Here is an 18,006-nt window from a genome sequence, read left to right on the forward strand (position 1 = left end):
TATATATATATATATATACATATATATATATATATATGCCTTAATGACCAGGGGCTCGGCCCAATGGTCGATAGGCAAAAAAAACAAAAAAAAAAAAAAACGCCAGACAGCCACTTCTCTTCGACATTGCAGGTTAGTGCCGAACTCTCATCACTCTCCCCCATTCTCCATCGTGTAATGAGCCCTCATAAATGTGAGTTAAATTGGTGATATTTCCCCTCATCCCACTTGTACTGAATAATGAGACCGCCACTTCTCTTCGACATTGCAGATCATCGTGCGTTCAAGCCACTGCTTAGCCGGCGTGTCACACACTAAATCGCTCCCCCCCTCTCTTAGTTCATGTAGCCTAATTATGAATCTATCGGCTGGTCCACTTGATAATTGTCCATTTGATTACTGGTCTATTTGAAAGTTATATTCAGTTGTACATGATTCTTGTGGTATACGTCCAAAATCGCAGGAATATCTTAGTGGTACTCTTTACGTCTTCCCAGTGAGTCCAACTGTGACCACAGTATCAATATATCCAGGTGTATCAGTATTCTTCGAGTATTAATACAGGTTTGTAAAAAAAACATAACTCTGGAGTTACAGACCGTGATTATATTTTATCTGCTTTAATCGTCCCCAGTTTGTAATCTGTCTCAGTTCTTAATGCATAGTAAATCTTAGGTTAAGTCATTTTGAAAATCGAGTTTTGTTATCCTCCTGGGTACAGTGCAGACGAGATTGAGTGGCCCGCAAAGTGTGCTTATTATCTAACGGCTCACGCACTCTCTTCACAAGTGCACGCTACCACATTTCCCATAAACCCTCTAATAAGATCACGCTACCACATTCCATAAACTCTAATGATATCACGCTGCCCTATTTCTCTATAATCTCTAAAATTCTCGGCCTTACTCTGGAAGTATCTAAATTACTGATCATTATACTGGTTGACAGCGGCCTAAAAATCTCTGATCACTACATTGGTGTATTTCTAAAATTCTCAGCAGCAGCATTGGTGGTGTACCTAAATTCCATCATTACAGTATCTCTCCTATTTGGTGTCTTATGATCCCCCAGTATGTACACAGATAATTTCAACCATCATACACCAAACTTTATGAGAATGACATGGCGTTCTCTGTTGATCTACTAAGCGCCGATACGTTTCTTTCAACTATATCTCTTGTAATTCATATCTTAATATTTACAGGACATCATTATATTTCTTTTCAAACAGTTTGGTACAGAAAGCAAGTTTATGTATCATTCTGAAAAAATTAATCCCTGCATGGTAAAATTTGAAAAACGAAGGAAAATCACGTTAGCTGTTTCTTGATCCCTGTGCATGTTGCTGGCTTTGACTAGCGGATATTTTTGACCCTGTATGTAGTTCTGTGTGTGTGTGTGTGTGTGTGTGGGTGTGGGTGTGGGTGAGTGTCTTATTTTAAACACGATGGAGGTAAAGGAGTAACTTCTCTCCGTAACCCCTCTTTTTTGTGACTTCCTTCCTCTCGAACTTCACTGCAGTGTTGGATCTCTTTGCTTATGTTACTGACATTTCAAAGATCACTACTCTTGTGAACTGAATGCTTTTGCCCACGGTTGCCATTCGTACGATAATTATCGTACATGTACATTAAACTGCCTCTGGTACGTTGTACGATACCTTTTATTATTATCGTACATTCTGTACGATAATTGTTTTATGGCATGAGAGTTTTAATTTTAAAAATGATAAAAAAAGCCTTTTCATCAAGAGGAAATCTTTTTCATAGGCACTATGTTATCTGTAAAATGAAAGTCGTAATTATCTATAGTGCACGTAGGGTAATTGTGTCTATGAGATAGCAAGGCTTCGTGTACTTGTACTGTACGAAATGTACAGGCGCATTTTAAGTCACAAAAAAGGAAAAAGGTAAGTTATATGGTATAGTTTTAAGCCGCTGTTCTTTTACAAATAAAAGTTATTCTTTTTCACGCTAAAGTGCAAGCCCAGACAAAGAAAACTACGATATGGAATTCTGTTAACAAGTGTGAAGAGGGGGGGGGGGAAATTGTTTTGATCTGACAAATTTCCCGTTCCGTGTCAGTACACAAATGTGTCACACATACACACATACACACACACGATTATATATATATATATATATATATATATATATATACACACACACACACACACACACACATTATGAATATATATATTCCTCAGACTAGTTTGAGTTTGGGTTCACATCGTCAGCAACAGTACAGGAAGAACTTGACTTCAGTCCATGGCTACGTGGGCCTGCAGTTGTAGCAGTTAAAATATACTATAATTTCCACGTGCATCCGATAGATTTTTACGATAATTGGGGTGGAAAAAAGATAATTTTGAAACATCAGTACGATAACTCGATCAAATAAATCTGGCAATCCTTCATTTATGGAAGCCGTATAATCCGCCAAGCAGAAAGCTCTTGTCCCCTTTACTGTCCAGCTCTTTTTTGTAAGAGTTACCAGGTATTCTCAGTCCTTCACGTATACAAATGATCACCTAAGGAACTGTCGTTTTCATTCTGTCTATCCCTCTGCCTTTGGCCTTCAGATATTAAAACTCAGTGAGTTCACTGTCCCGACATCATGGCGATTATTATGTCAGTTTTTCCCTAGGAAGAGGACCACATTATTATGCTTCGAGTCTTTGACTCGTACTTTATTTTGCATTAAATTTCTTTCTTTCAAATGAGGAAGATCATCCTAGTAAGATTTAAGGTATGCTGTTTCACAACTTTTTCTTCAAAATGTTTCTTTGAAGGGGTTTATGGTAACAATGACACATGAGAAAGAGAGAGAGAAAAAAAGATCAATTAGGGATTTCATTTCTTTCTATATTTTAATGTCATATTTGCTTATAGGTGACAGATCAGGTGGAGATTCGTAAATCGTTCATGTCAACAGTGTTACGTGGTGTTCTTCCACAACGACTTGAGAGGTGAGATTCAAAGCTGAGGTTAACCTTTGCACCACGATATTCACTGTTTTGTCGATCATCCATTTTAACTGCAGGTAGTTTTATACAGCAAATAAAAGCTGTACACTGTGAAAAATTGACAACCATTTCCAGTGGCGGCTCGTGGAAAAATAAAATGGAGGGACTGCGTCGCTGCAAGCATCACAAAACAGTATAATGACAATAATAACGTTATTAAAGGAAATAAAAGAAAATTAATGAAAGAAATAAACGAAAGCCATTAATAAACATATCTTATACATACTGTAGGCAAGGAGGGGTCATCATTGTCAGGTTGGCGGAGGTATGGATGGCTGATGTGGTGATTGGTGACGTTGATATTACATGAAAATAAAATCAGTGCGTCGGATCTTCTATTTAGTAAAATGGTTTATTACTTGTTTATTAAAATCCTTCATTTCTGTTATCACTGTATTTTCAATCGATATCATTGCTAGAGCAGACAGTCTCTCATTCGCCATGGTAATGCGCAAAAAACTTTTGATTCTCTTCAAAGTTGAAAAGCACGTTTCTGCTTCTGCCGTTGTCATTGGAGTTGTTATTAAAAATTTCAGTAGCTTGACAGTTTCTGAAAATGATGACTGTAAATTACTGTCGTTCAAGATCTCCAACAAGTCAATGAGGTTTTCTAATTTACATAAATCTTCTCTTGTGTACAATACAGTGAGTTCGTTTCTCAATTTGTCTTTTTCAAGCATGGGATATGCTCCAACTGCTTGCATATGTGCATTACTAGGGAAGTCTTTAGTATTCACTGAAAAATTATTCACTAGTAACTTGTTAGCTTCCAAATGATTGGTGAAGCTGAACCTCGTTCTGCACTGCAACAAAATTACGTCACAAGCCTCCATTGCAGAAACTAAACTATCTGTAATAAATTTTCTACTCTTGCCCGGGAGGTAGCGCAAAAGCGTCACATTAATCTCTTAATTTCTGAACTGCAGAAGTGAAAGCACTTAAAGAGGCATTAGCCTTAGCTGCATCAATATTTCTTGACTGAAACAGAGAAAACATGATGTCAACATGAGCCATTACTTTGGAGAAAAATTCCGGCCAAAACTCGAATTCAGGATCACTCAATATTCTCTTAATACCAGCTGCTGCAGATCCAGTATCTCTTGAGTTAGATGCTTCCAGAATGCTGCAAGATTCAATTAATGCATCTTTCATTTCATGTACAGCATTGACTGTTCTGCTCTTGAAATTCCAGCGTGTTCCAGATGGCCTTGGAATTCGATGGCCAGCTACGTTCTCCAGTGCAGCCATTCTTTGTGGAGATTTTGAAAAAAATGCTGGTATTCCTGACAAGCTGTTAAAAAATACTCAAACATTAATATTCTGCGATGTTGCCTGTTCAAAAATCAAATTTAGTTGGTGTGCATAACAGTGGATAAAGTGAGCACTGGCATACACTTCTTTTACTATGGTTTGCACTCCTTTGTTAACACCACTAAGAGCAGCTGCACCAACATAAGTCTGACCAATGAGCTTGTATGGAAAATCACCAGTTAAAATCTGGTGCTCTGTCATTAATACACTTGATACTGCTTCTGCTGTCTGACTGATTAAGTTAAAAAATCCCCAGAATCTCTCAACAGGTTTCCCTTGTAGCTCATACCTTAGAACAATTACGACCTGTGTTTTATCATAAATATCCGTTGTTTCATCACACATAAATGCCAAATATTCTGCATTCTTTACTTCTTCCTTGATCTTATTTTTGCAGATTTCTAACATAGATTCTAAAAGTTCATTCTCTACAGATTTTGATGTTCCTTTAAACACTGTATCATTACTTATATGAGCATCTAAGCTGGAATCTAGGCCACAGGCAAAATGAACTAAGCCTCGAAATACCCCTAGATTTTGGAACTAGTAGTTCCATCATGTCCTTCAAGAGGAGTTAAAATTTTCCAAAAAATTTTACAGTTTATGATTTTGGGCAACAGTTCTATTTTTTTTTCCACCTCTTCATTGTGTTTTGCAACCGAGAGCTTGTATGCTGAATCAATTTGAGTTGCAATGTTCACTTTACCCAACATTGATAAATCAATCACGTTATTCATGTGCTTGGCCAACTGCTCATGTTTCATTATTTTCTGAGGTAAATGCCTCAAGTCAGTCACCACCAAACACTAAGCATGGAAAGTATAATAAAGCGTTTTTCTCGTCACAACCACAAAGCCATTCACATTTCTCATAAACACTGATGTTAAACTGGCGTGTATATTCTTTACTCCTGCTTGTACTTCTCTGTTGAATTGATAAAACTGGTGTGTCACGAATCAATTCGCGACATTTCCTTTTTGTGAGAAGCCACGAACTATTAGTGGAAAACTCACTGTGTATCGCTCAGTTAACCGTTTCTCTCTCCATTTCGGAGTAACTTTTCAAATAATTCGTCACCGTTTTCAAAGAGTGACCGATTTAATGCACGTCACTAAGTGCTGTACTGAGCGATACTATTGTTTTTTATCGTTCGCCTCTGCTTGCATAAACCGTTAGCCACGCCTTCTTCCGGTGGCTCGTGCTTCCTGCCCATACAGTGCATTTGAATTGAGTCTTGTGTTTGCTGTGACGGAGAAAGGGTCTGTGCTCAGAAGTGGAGAGGTCAGCTAGCACCCCAAGCTCCATTAGTACAGTTAATCCCAGCACTCCCACCTTAGTGGTGATACACAGTATTCATCGACTGGTATTTCTTTTGTGTATTTTGTAGTTTTAAGAGCTTAGTTAAGGTGTTTTTCCTAGGCGTAAGTATTTAGCTTCTGTGTGAGTGAGCGAGTGCGTCTCATTTAATTTGATTTGAAATGTAATGTTAAATTTGTTTTTGTAATTAATAAATTTAACAGTTCTATTTCTTGAGCTTAATGTAGAGTAAATCTTGTTTCATTTCTCCATAATTAAGCTTATTTTCCATACAGCTCCTAGCTTGCATAAACGTTTACTATTCATAACTGGTACTTAGACCAGTCTTGTTGTATTAACTTAAAATCCGTTGTGCCAGGAGTTAATGCATCAGCAAGAACCTGATGTTATTATTATTAGTATTAGTTATTTATTGTCAGGGGTGATGTAACTTTCTCCAGAGGCTAACAGTACAGTAATTCAGCAATTGTGAGTAATTAGTCTCTGCTGAGTACTGTTGAGAAAGTTTATGAATTCTCGTTCTCAGAGAATCGTGCTAAGCCAGCGTAAAGTAATCGTTGCTTGATGTAGCAAGACAATCATTGTCTCTGCTCTTCAATATTATTGAATATTATTATCAATTTAAATAATATTTAACCATTTATTCCAAAATTACCGTGATATTATAAAAACCCCGTGACAATTGGCGACCTCATTCCAGGATATTAACTCCTAGCTCTAAAGCTATTCACGAGATAGTGCTCACTCATTCATATTTAGGTATTTATCATTAAAGTTTATAGGCACAAGCTTACTGGTGTTTACCCTTAATTTAGCAAGTGAATTTTGCTTTATTAATCAATAGAATACTTAACTCTAGTTTATTTTTGGTAACGCCAGACGATTTTATTCGCTCCTGGGAAGTCGCTGTACCCATTGTGTTTATTATTGAGTCTTCCCAGTCATTTACATTTTTTATTTATTCTTTGCCAGTTAACTAGATAAGACTGGTCACCACTAGCTTGTGTCTGTATTCTTTACTTGTGTTTATTAGTATTCGTCGCTAAGCAGTCAGTGCTCAATTTCGGTTACTTAGTAAATTGAGCTAGCATCATGGCTACAGCTGTATATGTACAGGAAGCCAAAGATATTGGTCTCACAGACCCAGAGAAAATACAGAGTTACGTTCTCTCACGGTTCAATTACGAGCAAGAACGTGAGAAAGATGCTCGTGAAGAGCGTAGGATTCAGCGCGAATGCGAGCGAGAACAGCGCGAACACGAGCAGAAACAACGCGAGCTCGAGTTAGAAAAAGAGCGAGAACAGCGCGAACACGAGCAGAAACAACGCGAGCTCGAGTTAGAAAAAGAGCGAGAACAGCGCGAACACGAGCGAGAACAGCGCGAATACGAGCGTGAACAACGAGACAAAGAACGAGAACATGAACTTGAAGTGCTGAAGCTCAAGCGAGATTCCTTGGCTTCAGACACGTCTGGTGCAGTTGGTCAAAGCTCCACGAGCGTTCTCCCTGCACATGTCCTGGCGACCCCACGCATCAAGCTTCCTTCATACAAGGAAAGCGAGCGAATCGAGCCGTACATAGCTCGTTTTGAGGACATGGCAGACTTATATCAACTGGATGAGGCAGCTAAGCGGCTTCAGTTTCTTAGCCTATTTGAGGGCCCTGCCCTCGATATTCTCCACAGAATTCGTGGAGACAATCTCACATATGAGATGATGAAAGCTGCACTCATTAAGGCGTATGGTCTCACAGTAGACGACGCCAAAGTTCAGTTCATGCGAGCTCGTCTCCAAGACAAGGAGACAGCTGTTCAGTTCCTTGATCGTCTCACAGCTTACTTAAATGAGTGGATGGAGAAAGATGAAACTCCTTCCACGCTTGAGGGGATAATTGACCTTATGCTGCGTACACAGCTAGAGAGGTCGTGGCCTGCTGAGCTCATAGCACAGCTTAAGATCTGCCAGGTGAAAGATGCCAGCCAAATGGCAGAGAAGGCTGACGCATTCTTTACTGCATACGGGTATCAAGCTCGTAAGCAAAACACCTGGAGCAGAAAAGATACTGCCAAGTCTGGGAAGCCGTCTCAGACTGAATCCCAGCACCAAGGCCATTCTCAGAGTAATGGCCAAGGTCCAAAACCGCAGTGGAAGGACCAGGGGCAAAACACTCAGAAATCTGAGTGGAAGAGGTACAACAAGTACCCTAACCAGCAGCAGTATCAGCCACGCAACCGACCGTCGGGACAAACTTTTTCACCTCCAGCTCAAAAGAGGCAGGAAGCGAATGCAGCCTTCATTCCTCAGCAGCAGCCTGGTGGTCACGTCCCTACCAGTGTGGGTACTTCCCCACAGTTCACTAGTCCCACAGTGACAGTGAACCCCCCTCCACAGATGGCCAATGTTCCATCTTCCCAATATAACCCTCAAGGCACAATGTTTGCCACATCAATTCAGCAGCCTCATGAGTGGCTAGCTGCTTCCTCCACAGGCCCTCCCACAGGTGACAGTACCTTCCTTGTTCAGCCAGGGTTTGTGGGAGGCATTCCTGTGAAGGTCCTGAGAGACAATGGTTCCTCAGGTTGCTCTGTTAAGCAGAGTTTAGTTCGACAGATCCATGCAAAGCTTATTGATGGATCAGTGAGATTGTTCTCTGAGGCATGTATCCAGGTGGCATCTCCATTTTATACTGGTACGACACTTGCAGTTGTCATGCCAGAGCCTCTATTTGACTTAATAGTAGGCAATATTCAAGGAGTCAAGGATAGTTGCTCCGATGATGACGCTACTCAGACTTCGGCTGCTGCGGTAACACGAGCCATGACTGAGGCTCCAGACTGTGTCACCCCAGTGATCATTGAATCGCCGCAAGATCTGATGTGCAGTCAACTTGTTGTACAAGAACAACATTCTGACCCGACACTTGCTGCCGTGCGGAATAAACAAAAGGGTCGAGTGATAAAGTATTCACGGGGAGGTCGAGCCAAGTTCCTTCGCAAACAAGGACGGCTCTACCGTGAGTCACGAACACCCGAGGGCGAGGTTCGACTGCAGTTTGTCGTTCCCGCCAAGTACCGCCCAGCAGTGTTACAATGGGGTCATTGTCCAGCCTCAGGAGGTCACCTGGGCAAAAGGAAGACCCAGGGCCGTATCCGAGCTGACTTTTTCTGGCCAGGGATGGGACGGGACATAGATAGTTTTGTCCGTTATTGCAGTGTGTGCCAAAGTATCACCACTAATCAGGGACATGCCCTTCCTGTGCCATTTATAACCACACCTGTAATCTCTGAGTCAGTTGAGAGACAGGGTAGTGGTGAAGTGGGTGCAGACCTGATGTCTCGCCCATTGGCCCCACAGGACACAGTATGTCCAGGGCCTGTACATGCATATTATGTACCTTAAGTTAAGGGGGAAGTTGAGAGGCGACTTGAGGCTATGGAAGACCCAAGTTTGCACAAGGATTCTCAGCTTCCCGATACTAATATAAGTATTGTAGGTTAAGGGGGAAGTTCGAGAGAGAACTCCGCAGAGGCGACTTGAGGCTATGGAAGACCCAAGTTTGCACAAGGATTCTCAGCTTCCCGATACTAATATAAGTATTGTAGGTTAAGGGGGAAGTTCGAGAGAGAACTCCGCAGAGGCGACTTGAGGCTATGGAAGACCCAAGTTTGCACAAGGTTTCTCAGCTCTCCGATACTAATATAAGTACTGTAGGTTAAGGGGGAAGTGAGAACTCTGCAGAGGCGACTTGAGGCTATGGAAGACCCAAGTTTGCACAAGGTTTCTCAGCTCTCCGATATTAATATAAGTACTGTAGGTTGAGGCACAGGTTGAGGACCCGTGTGCGGTTCGAGGCTATGGAAGACCCGAGTTTGCACAGGGATTCTCAACTTGCCGACCATAATCGTGTGCTAAAATTAATGGCGACCTCGAGTGTACTTTTCATAGCATGTACTGACTGCTAGCCAGAGAGAGTAATTGTAACATAATAAGAATTTTGTCCCATTGACACTTTTGATGCTCCACCTCAATTGGTTTTGCAGGTTCAGCAATGGGTGTAGCAGTTTTGCTGTGCGGGCCAGCCGATCGTCTGCCGCACGCTGCCACCTCTTCTCCTCTGCCTTCGTCATTGCCATATATTATTTACTGTGTCATTTTACACGTAGGTACAGTTACACTGCAACTGTCACACCTACACTGTGTATTACATACATCACACTACACAACAATTAGTTGTCAGTGTAAATATAGCGACTTTTCGCTCAGTTTGACCTGAGTACAGGATTTTCACCGTCGTCACGGAGTTTTTCCCTCAAGCTTGCTTCTATTAACGTAAATACGAGGTTTTTTCGCTCACTGACGACTGCGACTTTCTCCTGTAGCATGATAGCACACACACCACAGTGTGAATCTTGTGTGACTGAGTTAGGATTTATATGTATATATATTGAAATCTTTCTTCTGAAGGAAGAAAGATTTAATTTTCATGGGGCGTAATGTCACGAATCAATTCGCGACATTTCCTTTTTGTGAGAAGCCACGAACTATTAGTGGAAAACTCACTGTGTATCGCTCAGTTAACCGTTTCTCTCTCCATTTCGGAGTAACTTTTCAAATAATTCGTCACCGTTTTCAAAGAGTGACCGATTTAATGCACGTCACTAAGTGCTGTACTGAGCGATACTATTGTTTTTTATCGTTCGCCTCTGCTTGCATAAACCGTTAGCCACGCCTTCTTCCGGTGGCTCGTGCTTCCTGCCCATACAGTGCATTTGAATTGAGTCTTGTGTTTGCTGTGACGGAGAAAGGGTCTGTGCTCAGAAGTGGAGAGGTCAGCTAGCACCCCAAGCTCCATTAGTACAGTTAATCCCAGCACTCCCACCTTAGTGGTGATACACAGTATTCATCGACTGGTATTTCTTTTGTGTATTTTGTAGTTTTAAGAGCTTAGTTAAGGTGTTTTTCCTAGGCGTAAGTATTTAGCTTCTGTGTGAGTGAGCGAGTGCGTCTCATTTAATTTGATTTGAAATGTAATGTTAAATTTGTTTTTGTAATTAATAAATTTAACAGTTCTATTTCTTGAGCTTAATGTAGAGTAAATCTTGTTTCATTTCTCCATAATTAAGCTTATTTTCCATACAGCTCCTAGCTTGCATAAACGTTTACTATTCATAACTGGTACTTAGACCAGTCTTGTTGTATTAACTTAAAATCCGTTGTGCCAGGAGTTAATGCATCAGCAAGAACCTGATGTTATTATTATTAGTATTAGTTATTTATTGTCAGGGGTGATGTAACTTTCTCCAGAGGCTAACAGTACAGTAATTCAGCAATTGTGAGTAATTAGTCTCTGCTGAGTACTGTTGAGAAAGTTTATGAATTCTCGTTCTCAGAGAATCGTGCTAAGCCAGCGTAAAGTAATCGTTGCTTGATGTAGCAAGACAATCATTGTCTCTGCTCTTCAATATTATTGAATATTATTATCAATTTAAATAATATTTAACCATTTATTCCAAAATTACCGTGATATTATAAAAACCCCGTGACATGGTGTATGTCTTCCTTTTGCTTTTATTTCGATCTTTTCATTTAATGTCAGCTGCGAAAAGTTGATACTTTGTAAATACTTCACTGAGTTCACTCTACTTTCCACTGTCATAGTTTGTCAGAGGGTAATTAAACTTATAAAGTGTTCACAGCAACTTACGCACCACCACCAACACGTGATGCCACGCTCACTCAACGTAACACGAGGGCTGCACCAGTTGCAGCTCGACATTGCCCGATGTAGTGACAATAAATCCTATACTATCATACAGCACGAAACCTCTATTTTTGTATCATTTTAATGAAAATTTTCAAAATTCGGTTTTAAATATATTGAAAATAACATATAAAGACTTTCTGTTATGACATATTTGTTAGTAGCTTATTATTCTGGTGTGAGGTTGATGGAATCATACACATGACAGTGAGTTGTATGGGGGGACTGCAGCTCAGCAGCTCCTATGGGCGAGCCGCCACTGACCATGTAAAATTTGAAATTGTCTAATGTCTTTTTAACCCGCCTCATCTGGCAGATTTCTAACCAGTGACCTCCCCCAATCCAGGCAGATTTTCGATTTTTTTTTTTCTGAAACCTCCACTTTTTATTTGAAAAATCGAAAATTCAGAGAAATCGCTCACCTGAGGTTTAAAATGCAAATGCAGGTAACAATATCCTTATCTGGCTGTGTATTCTATGGGGCTGGCTCCAGACAAAACGTGTTCTATGGGAACGGTAACTATTCCAAACCAATCATAATTGGTATTAATGTATTCATTTGGTACGAATTTATATGTAGCACAACAGTATATTGGTTTTCACACAGTAATATAGGCACTGTAAGTGTTGTTTCACTCACCAAACACATCAACATACCGCACCTTTATTGGCAACATTACCTGATCATCATTTCTAACTGTTTCTTCTTCTAATGCTACATAAACTTTGTCCTCCACATTGTCACTGATTGGGAAATCACTCTGGCCATGAATTTCGTACTGCCATGAGACATGTCTGTACTGGCAAGGTCACATGGTAACAGATGAGTTGCTGAAACAATGGCGTGGGGAGGAGGGTCACGTGGGGTAAGGCATTGTCCCTGCCTGACATCGGGTAGAGGAAGGTGTCCCTGTTTACGTACCAAAAACCAAACACGAATTTTGAAAAATGTGCAAATGATGGACCTTGCAATTGCGGTGCATTTATATATGTCAACGGGAGCCACAGTGACAAAACGTTCAGACGTATATATACTTCAACGGGACGCAACGGGTTAATCATAAAGTAAGTGATGAAAGTAATGCTTTTATTTTTGTTTTACTTGTTCAAATGGTGTAACTACATAATGAAACTGTCAGTTCAAAAATGTCTAGAGCATCATGTACTGAATGCCTGCAAAATTGGAACTGCATTCTGTACATGTTACCTCCTTTTCCTTGATCACAATAGACAAATCTTTTGGTTTACTTATGTTACCAAGCAACATTAGTAAGTGGAATAAAGTCCATCCCGTAGTGACGTGGTTAGAAATGGGCTCAGTTAACACTACTGCTAAAAGTAATCTCTTTATAGCAGTGGAAAAATAATGTATCAGTAACAGCATGCTATTGTCTGGCAGTGTTTCCAAGATTGTATAATCATTTACAATAGAAATATATTATCTGTGCATAATTCTTGGTTATCTTGGTCTTCCCAGTGCAGAAACCAGGGCTAGGGATGATAAATTGATTGGAAGATGATGATGGAGTTGTAAATAATATAGCCTCATGTAGTCTGACAATGTTCGATGGGAGAAGAAATGCTCTGGAGGGATGCATGGAGTTATGTGAAGATAATGAAGCTGTACATGTAAAGAATCCCTAATATTGTGACAATGTTTCCAGATGGGACTTCACTTTCAGCTATATCATCGTCATTATCATGATCATGATCATCATCATCATCATCATCATAGCTATAATAATAATATTATAATTATTATTATTATTATTATTATTATTATTATTATTATTGGGGAATAAATTATTTTGAACTGCAGGATGAAATAAATTATTATAACTATAAATGTAGATCATCAACTTGTTGTAGTGATCATCAATTTGTTGTGTCAAAGATTAAAATAAAACTTAAATGTTAATGATAATTGTAGAGGAGGTAATAAATATGATTTTGATGAGCTGAGAAATGATGAGAACACAAAGGAGAAGTTTCATTGGCAATGTAGGAACAGGTTTCAGGTCCTACAGACTTTGATGGAATCTGAAGACAATGATATTAACCAAATGTGGAGAGAGGCAAAAGAGATTTTGCATGAGAGTGCTAAGTTTACTATTAAGAAAAAGGGAAAAGAGAAAAGGAAAAAGTGGATGTCAGATGAAACATGGAATGCAATTCAGAAAAGGAAGGTGGCGAAGAAGTGAAGAATATCATTCTGAAGTAAAAAGACTCATTAGATGTGATAAGAGGAGGCTGTATGATGAAAAGGCAAAAGAGACAGAAATTAAGTAAAAATGACGGTCAGAGCACAAGAGCAGCATATCAGGCCATAAAGGAGTTAACTGGGACTGAAAAGAGAAGGAAGGAAATACCTGTACGAGATAGAAATGGTAACTTGATGACTAAAGATTTGGATATAAAAGGAAGGTGGAAGGAGCATTTTGAATCTATTCTAAATAGACCAATCCCACTTGAAGAGGACATTTTGCCAGCTGAGAGAGATTTGCAGATAGAAACAGGGGGTATACCCTCAGAAGTGGTAGCAAAATCTATAAAGGAGTTAAAGAATTTAAAGGCCCCAGAAGAGGATGGAATATTTCCTGAAATGTTTAACCCGCCACGTCCCGTTGATGTATATATACGTCCACATGTTTTGTCATTGTCAGTCCTGTTGACGTATATAAACACGCATCAATTGCAAGGTCCCTAATTTGCACAGCTTTCAATTTTTACGCGGGATTTTTGGTATGTATACATGGGACACCTTCCTCTATAAGATGCCAGGCAGGGACAATGCCTTACCCCGCATGACCTCCCCCCCCCCGCAAGCCAATGTCTTGGCAATTCACCTGTTACCAGTGACCTGGCCAGTAAAGGCATGTTGTGCCACGGTACGATATTCAGGGCCAGAGTGAATCCCCAATTGATGACAGTATGGAGGACAAAGTTTACATAGCATTAGAGGAAGAAACAGTCAGAAATGATGATCAGGTAATGTTGCCAAAAAAGGTCAGGTATATTGATGTGTTTGGGGAGTGAAAGAATGCTTTTATTGCCCATATTACTGTGTGAAAACCAATATACTCTCGTACTACACATGAATTCGTGCCAAATAAATAAATAAATACCGTTTATGAATGGTGTGGAATAGTTACCCTCCCATAGAACTCGTTTTCTTTAGAGCCAGCCTGATAGAAAACCCAGTAAGGTACGGGGTACTGCTACCTGTATCTAGTACTTTAAACCTCAGGTGTGTGATTTCTCTATGAATTTTCGATGTTTCTCACCAAAAGCAGAGGGTTGAGCCTTTTTTTTTTTTTTTTTTCCAAAATTGGTCAGGATTGGGGGGAGTCAGTGATGCAAAATTGGTCGGGACGGGGCAGGCTAAGGTGGAAAATGATGAGTTGATGAATCCACTTTTGAAAGTGTTTAATGTGGCTTGGGATAATAGTGGAGTTCCAGAAGAGTGGAAAAATGGAGTGATTATAAAATTACCAAAAAAGGGAGATTTAAGTTTCTGTGGAAATTGGAGGGGGATAGGGGAGGGCGGTGATGATTCGGACATTTTATAAAAACATATTTGTAAAAATTCAGGTTTAAGCAGGAGTGTAATCATATGGCTCTTTAGGTTGATAATATGAAATTCTTAGCTTTAATTCTATAGCTTTAAGCTATAGTTAACGAAACACAAGTGACTAAATCGTCCGAACTATCCCTACCAGTGGTGATGGTTCGGACAGTAGGGTGGGATGGTTCAGCCATATATATTATTCAGCATAGTCTTAAAATTGTGTGACTTATATTACATAGAAACAAACATTTATTAATTCAAATATATTTCATTTTCCTAAACTACAATATTAAACGTCAGAATCCAAATGAACTACTTGATATCTGTTAATATATATATATATATATATATATATATATATATATATATATATATATATATATATATATATATATATAACTGAAATAATCTTCACTAGACTAAATAATAAATGACTTAACCTCTTACTTGTTCATTCATTCATTCATTACCAGACGCCATGTCTCCCAAACTACAAATGCATAATTAGCCTTCTCTCTCTCTCTCTCTCTCTCTCTCTCTCTCTCTCTCTGGAATATTGATTTCACTTTTCAATTTCTAGGCCTTATTTCAAACAGACTAACTTAAGACTTTCAACGCATATTGTAGCCTGCAAAACTGTAATAGAAGTTGTAATACCCCTTCCTTCTGTTAACATTTTGAGGAATAGGTTAAACAAACAAAACTATTAACATATACTCCCTGATATCTATTAAGAATGGTGTTTCACTATGTATTTAAATATAATTGATCAAAAGAAGTGTTATCATTTGATAAGGTCATGACTTGGTAGTAGTGGAGGGATAGTTAGGACTGTCTGAATCATCCCCCTCCTCAACTGCCCGAATCATCCCGAACCTATGTAATTAATTGACGAGTACTCTCAAATTTCACACGAGAGTTTAGTATTCGTTTTTCATAGCGATATGTTCTACATGCAACACAGATTCACCCTGATAATGCACAATTCGATGCTTGGCATATTCATAAAGGTCGAGCTTACGATATACACTCAAATTATTACATAGGAGATGCAAAAAAACATAAAATCTGACCTGTATAAAAAAGTTGAGGGTTTCTAGAATGGAGGTTCCATGTGGTCGAAGTAAACAAAGTCTCCCATTTTCACACGAGATCAAACGGCCCTAGGTCCCATACGTTTCTCAGGGAATGCACTGTCCAAACCATCACAGCCCTCCCCAAACTTTGACATCTGAAGTTGCAAAAGTCTTTTCCAAAACCTTGTTGAACAGAATAGACCCACTAATTGATAAAATTTTAAAAGAAGAAGAAGTAGGATTTTAGAGAGGGTCGAGGCTGTAATGATCAAATTTTTATTATAAGGCATCTGATGCAACAAGCTGATGAGATGAAAATGCCACTTATTTTGTGTTTTGTTGATTTTGAAAGCGTTTGGCAGTGTTTCACGTGGAGCTATGTTGAAAATTATGAGATTCTATGGTATACCAGAAAAGTTTGTAAATATTATTAGACGCCTTCATGAAGGTACATTTTGTAAGGTAATAGTTGGTGGTTGTTTAAGTGATCCATTTGAAGTTAGGTCAGGAGAGATTCAAGGAGTTCTTTCGCTGTTGCTGTTTGTTTTAGTTTTGGGTTATGTTATGAGAAAGGTTGTAAGGAGAATAGGTGCAGGAATTACCTGGAAAGAAAATAAGAGGCTGATGGGTTTGAACTATGATGATGAAATTGTACTGATTTGTGGAAGTATTTACGAGATGCAGAGGGTGCTTGATTGTCTGGTGGAGGAAGGAGAAAAAGTTGGATTGGTTATAAATTGTGGAAAGACTGAAATTATTAATATGAACGTGGAGAACCACACTGATTGTGTAATTGGAAATAATGTGGTGAAGAATGTAGAAAACTTTAAATATCTGGGATCGATTGTATCATCTAATGGATCATTAAACAATGAAACTGAGGAGAGGATTAGACAGGCTTATCGAGTTGTTGGAATGTTGAAATCTCATTGGAATAATAATATGCTTTCGGTGCATACGAAAGTAATAATTTACAAGTCCATGGTTAGACCAATTTTAATATATGAGCATGAGTCATGGTACAGTACAATTGCAACAGATCAGAAAGTATTAGGATTTGAGAATAAAATACTGAGAAGGAGTCTTGGGGTAAAGTGGCAAGACAAAGTTTGAAATGAAAGAGTGAAGGATATTACGAGAGTGGAACCAGTTGATGAATGTATGAGACTGTCTCGCTGGAAATGGCTGGGACACATCTATAGAAAAGAAGGGAATGCCAGAGTGGACTGCTAGAGGAAGAAGAGGAAGAGGTATGCCAAGGGAAACCTGGTTGAGGACAATGAAAAGAGAAGCGGGAGAGGAGTGTTGGTGGGACCTGAAGGAGATGGCATGAGACAAATATTGGTGAAGAGAGTTCATCGTGGCCGTATGCATGCTGTGGGGTGCCACAGGAAATGATTGATCGATTGACAAAAGTAGAATCTTTAATTCTAGACATTGTTTCCAGATGGGATTATACTTTCGCCTTTGAACAAACTGCTGCTAAATTCGTCATGGCCACGCCGATCATAACACCCAGTTGGCTGAGCTTCTACTACCCTTTGAGTGGCCAGGTGTGGATCGGTGTTTTGGCTTGTACGCTGGCTGTCTGCTTCACACTCGTCAAGGTAAACATGCAAGTGGTCAGGCATGAACAGAACCAGTATTAGTAATAATAGGCACAGACACGGTTCCTTATTTATTAATTCATTTCATTATTATTATTATTATTATTATTATTATTATTATTATTACCAGTCCCGATAGCGATGCTGTTATTGTTTCCAGTTTTTCTGTCTTTCTGTGTGTCAGTCTGTGTGTATGTCTGCTAGCATGATAACTTAGCAAATGCTCAAGATATCATAACGAAATTATACAGGAGTGTAGTTGGATGAAGATCTCGGACGAGTTCGAAACTGGTGCAAGTAGGACAAGGTCAAGGTTATATTCCGAGCCGCGCAAGATATCT

At 39.4% G+C, this 18,006-nt stretch overlaps 1 protein-coding gene across 1 annotated transcript in view; it reads left to right on the forward strand.

The window, feature by feature from the left end:
- Positions 1-17,707, forward strand: part of LOC145397168 (uncharacterized) — a 252,685-nt gene extending 234,978 nt beyond the window's left edge. The window contains exons 3-4 of the mRNA XM_080270364.1: positions 2,892-2,968; positions 17,506-17,707. Of these exons, the coding sequence (XP_080126490.1) occupies positions 2,892-2,968; positions 17,506-17,707 (279 nt within the window). The remainder of the gene's footprint in view (positions 1-2,891; positions 2,969-17,505) is intronic.
- The last annotated feature ends 299 nt before the right edge of the window (positions 17,708-18,006 follow it).

This window comes from Coenobita brevimanus, chromosome 40 (genome assembly GCF_032717465.1).
Source record: "Coenobita brevimanus isolate Jiangsu-jjx chromosome 40, ASM3271746v2, whole genome shotgun sequence".
Taxonomy (NCBI): Eukaryota; Metazoa; Arthropoda; class Malacostraca; order Decapoda; family Coenobitidae; genus Coenobita; species Coenobita brevimanus.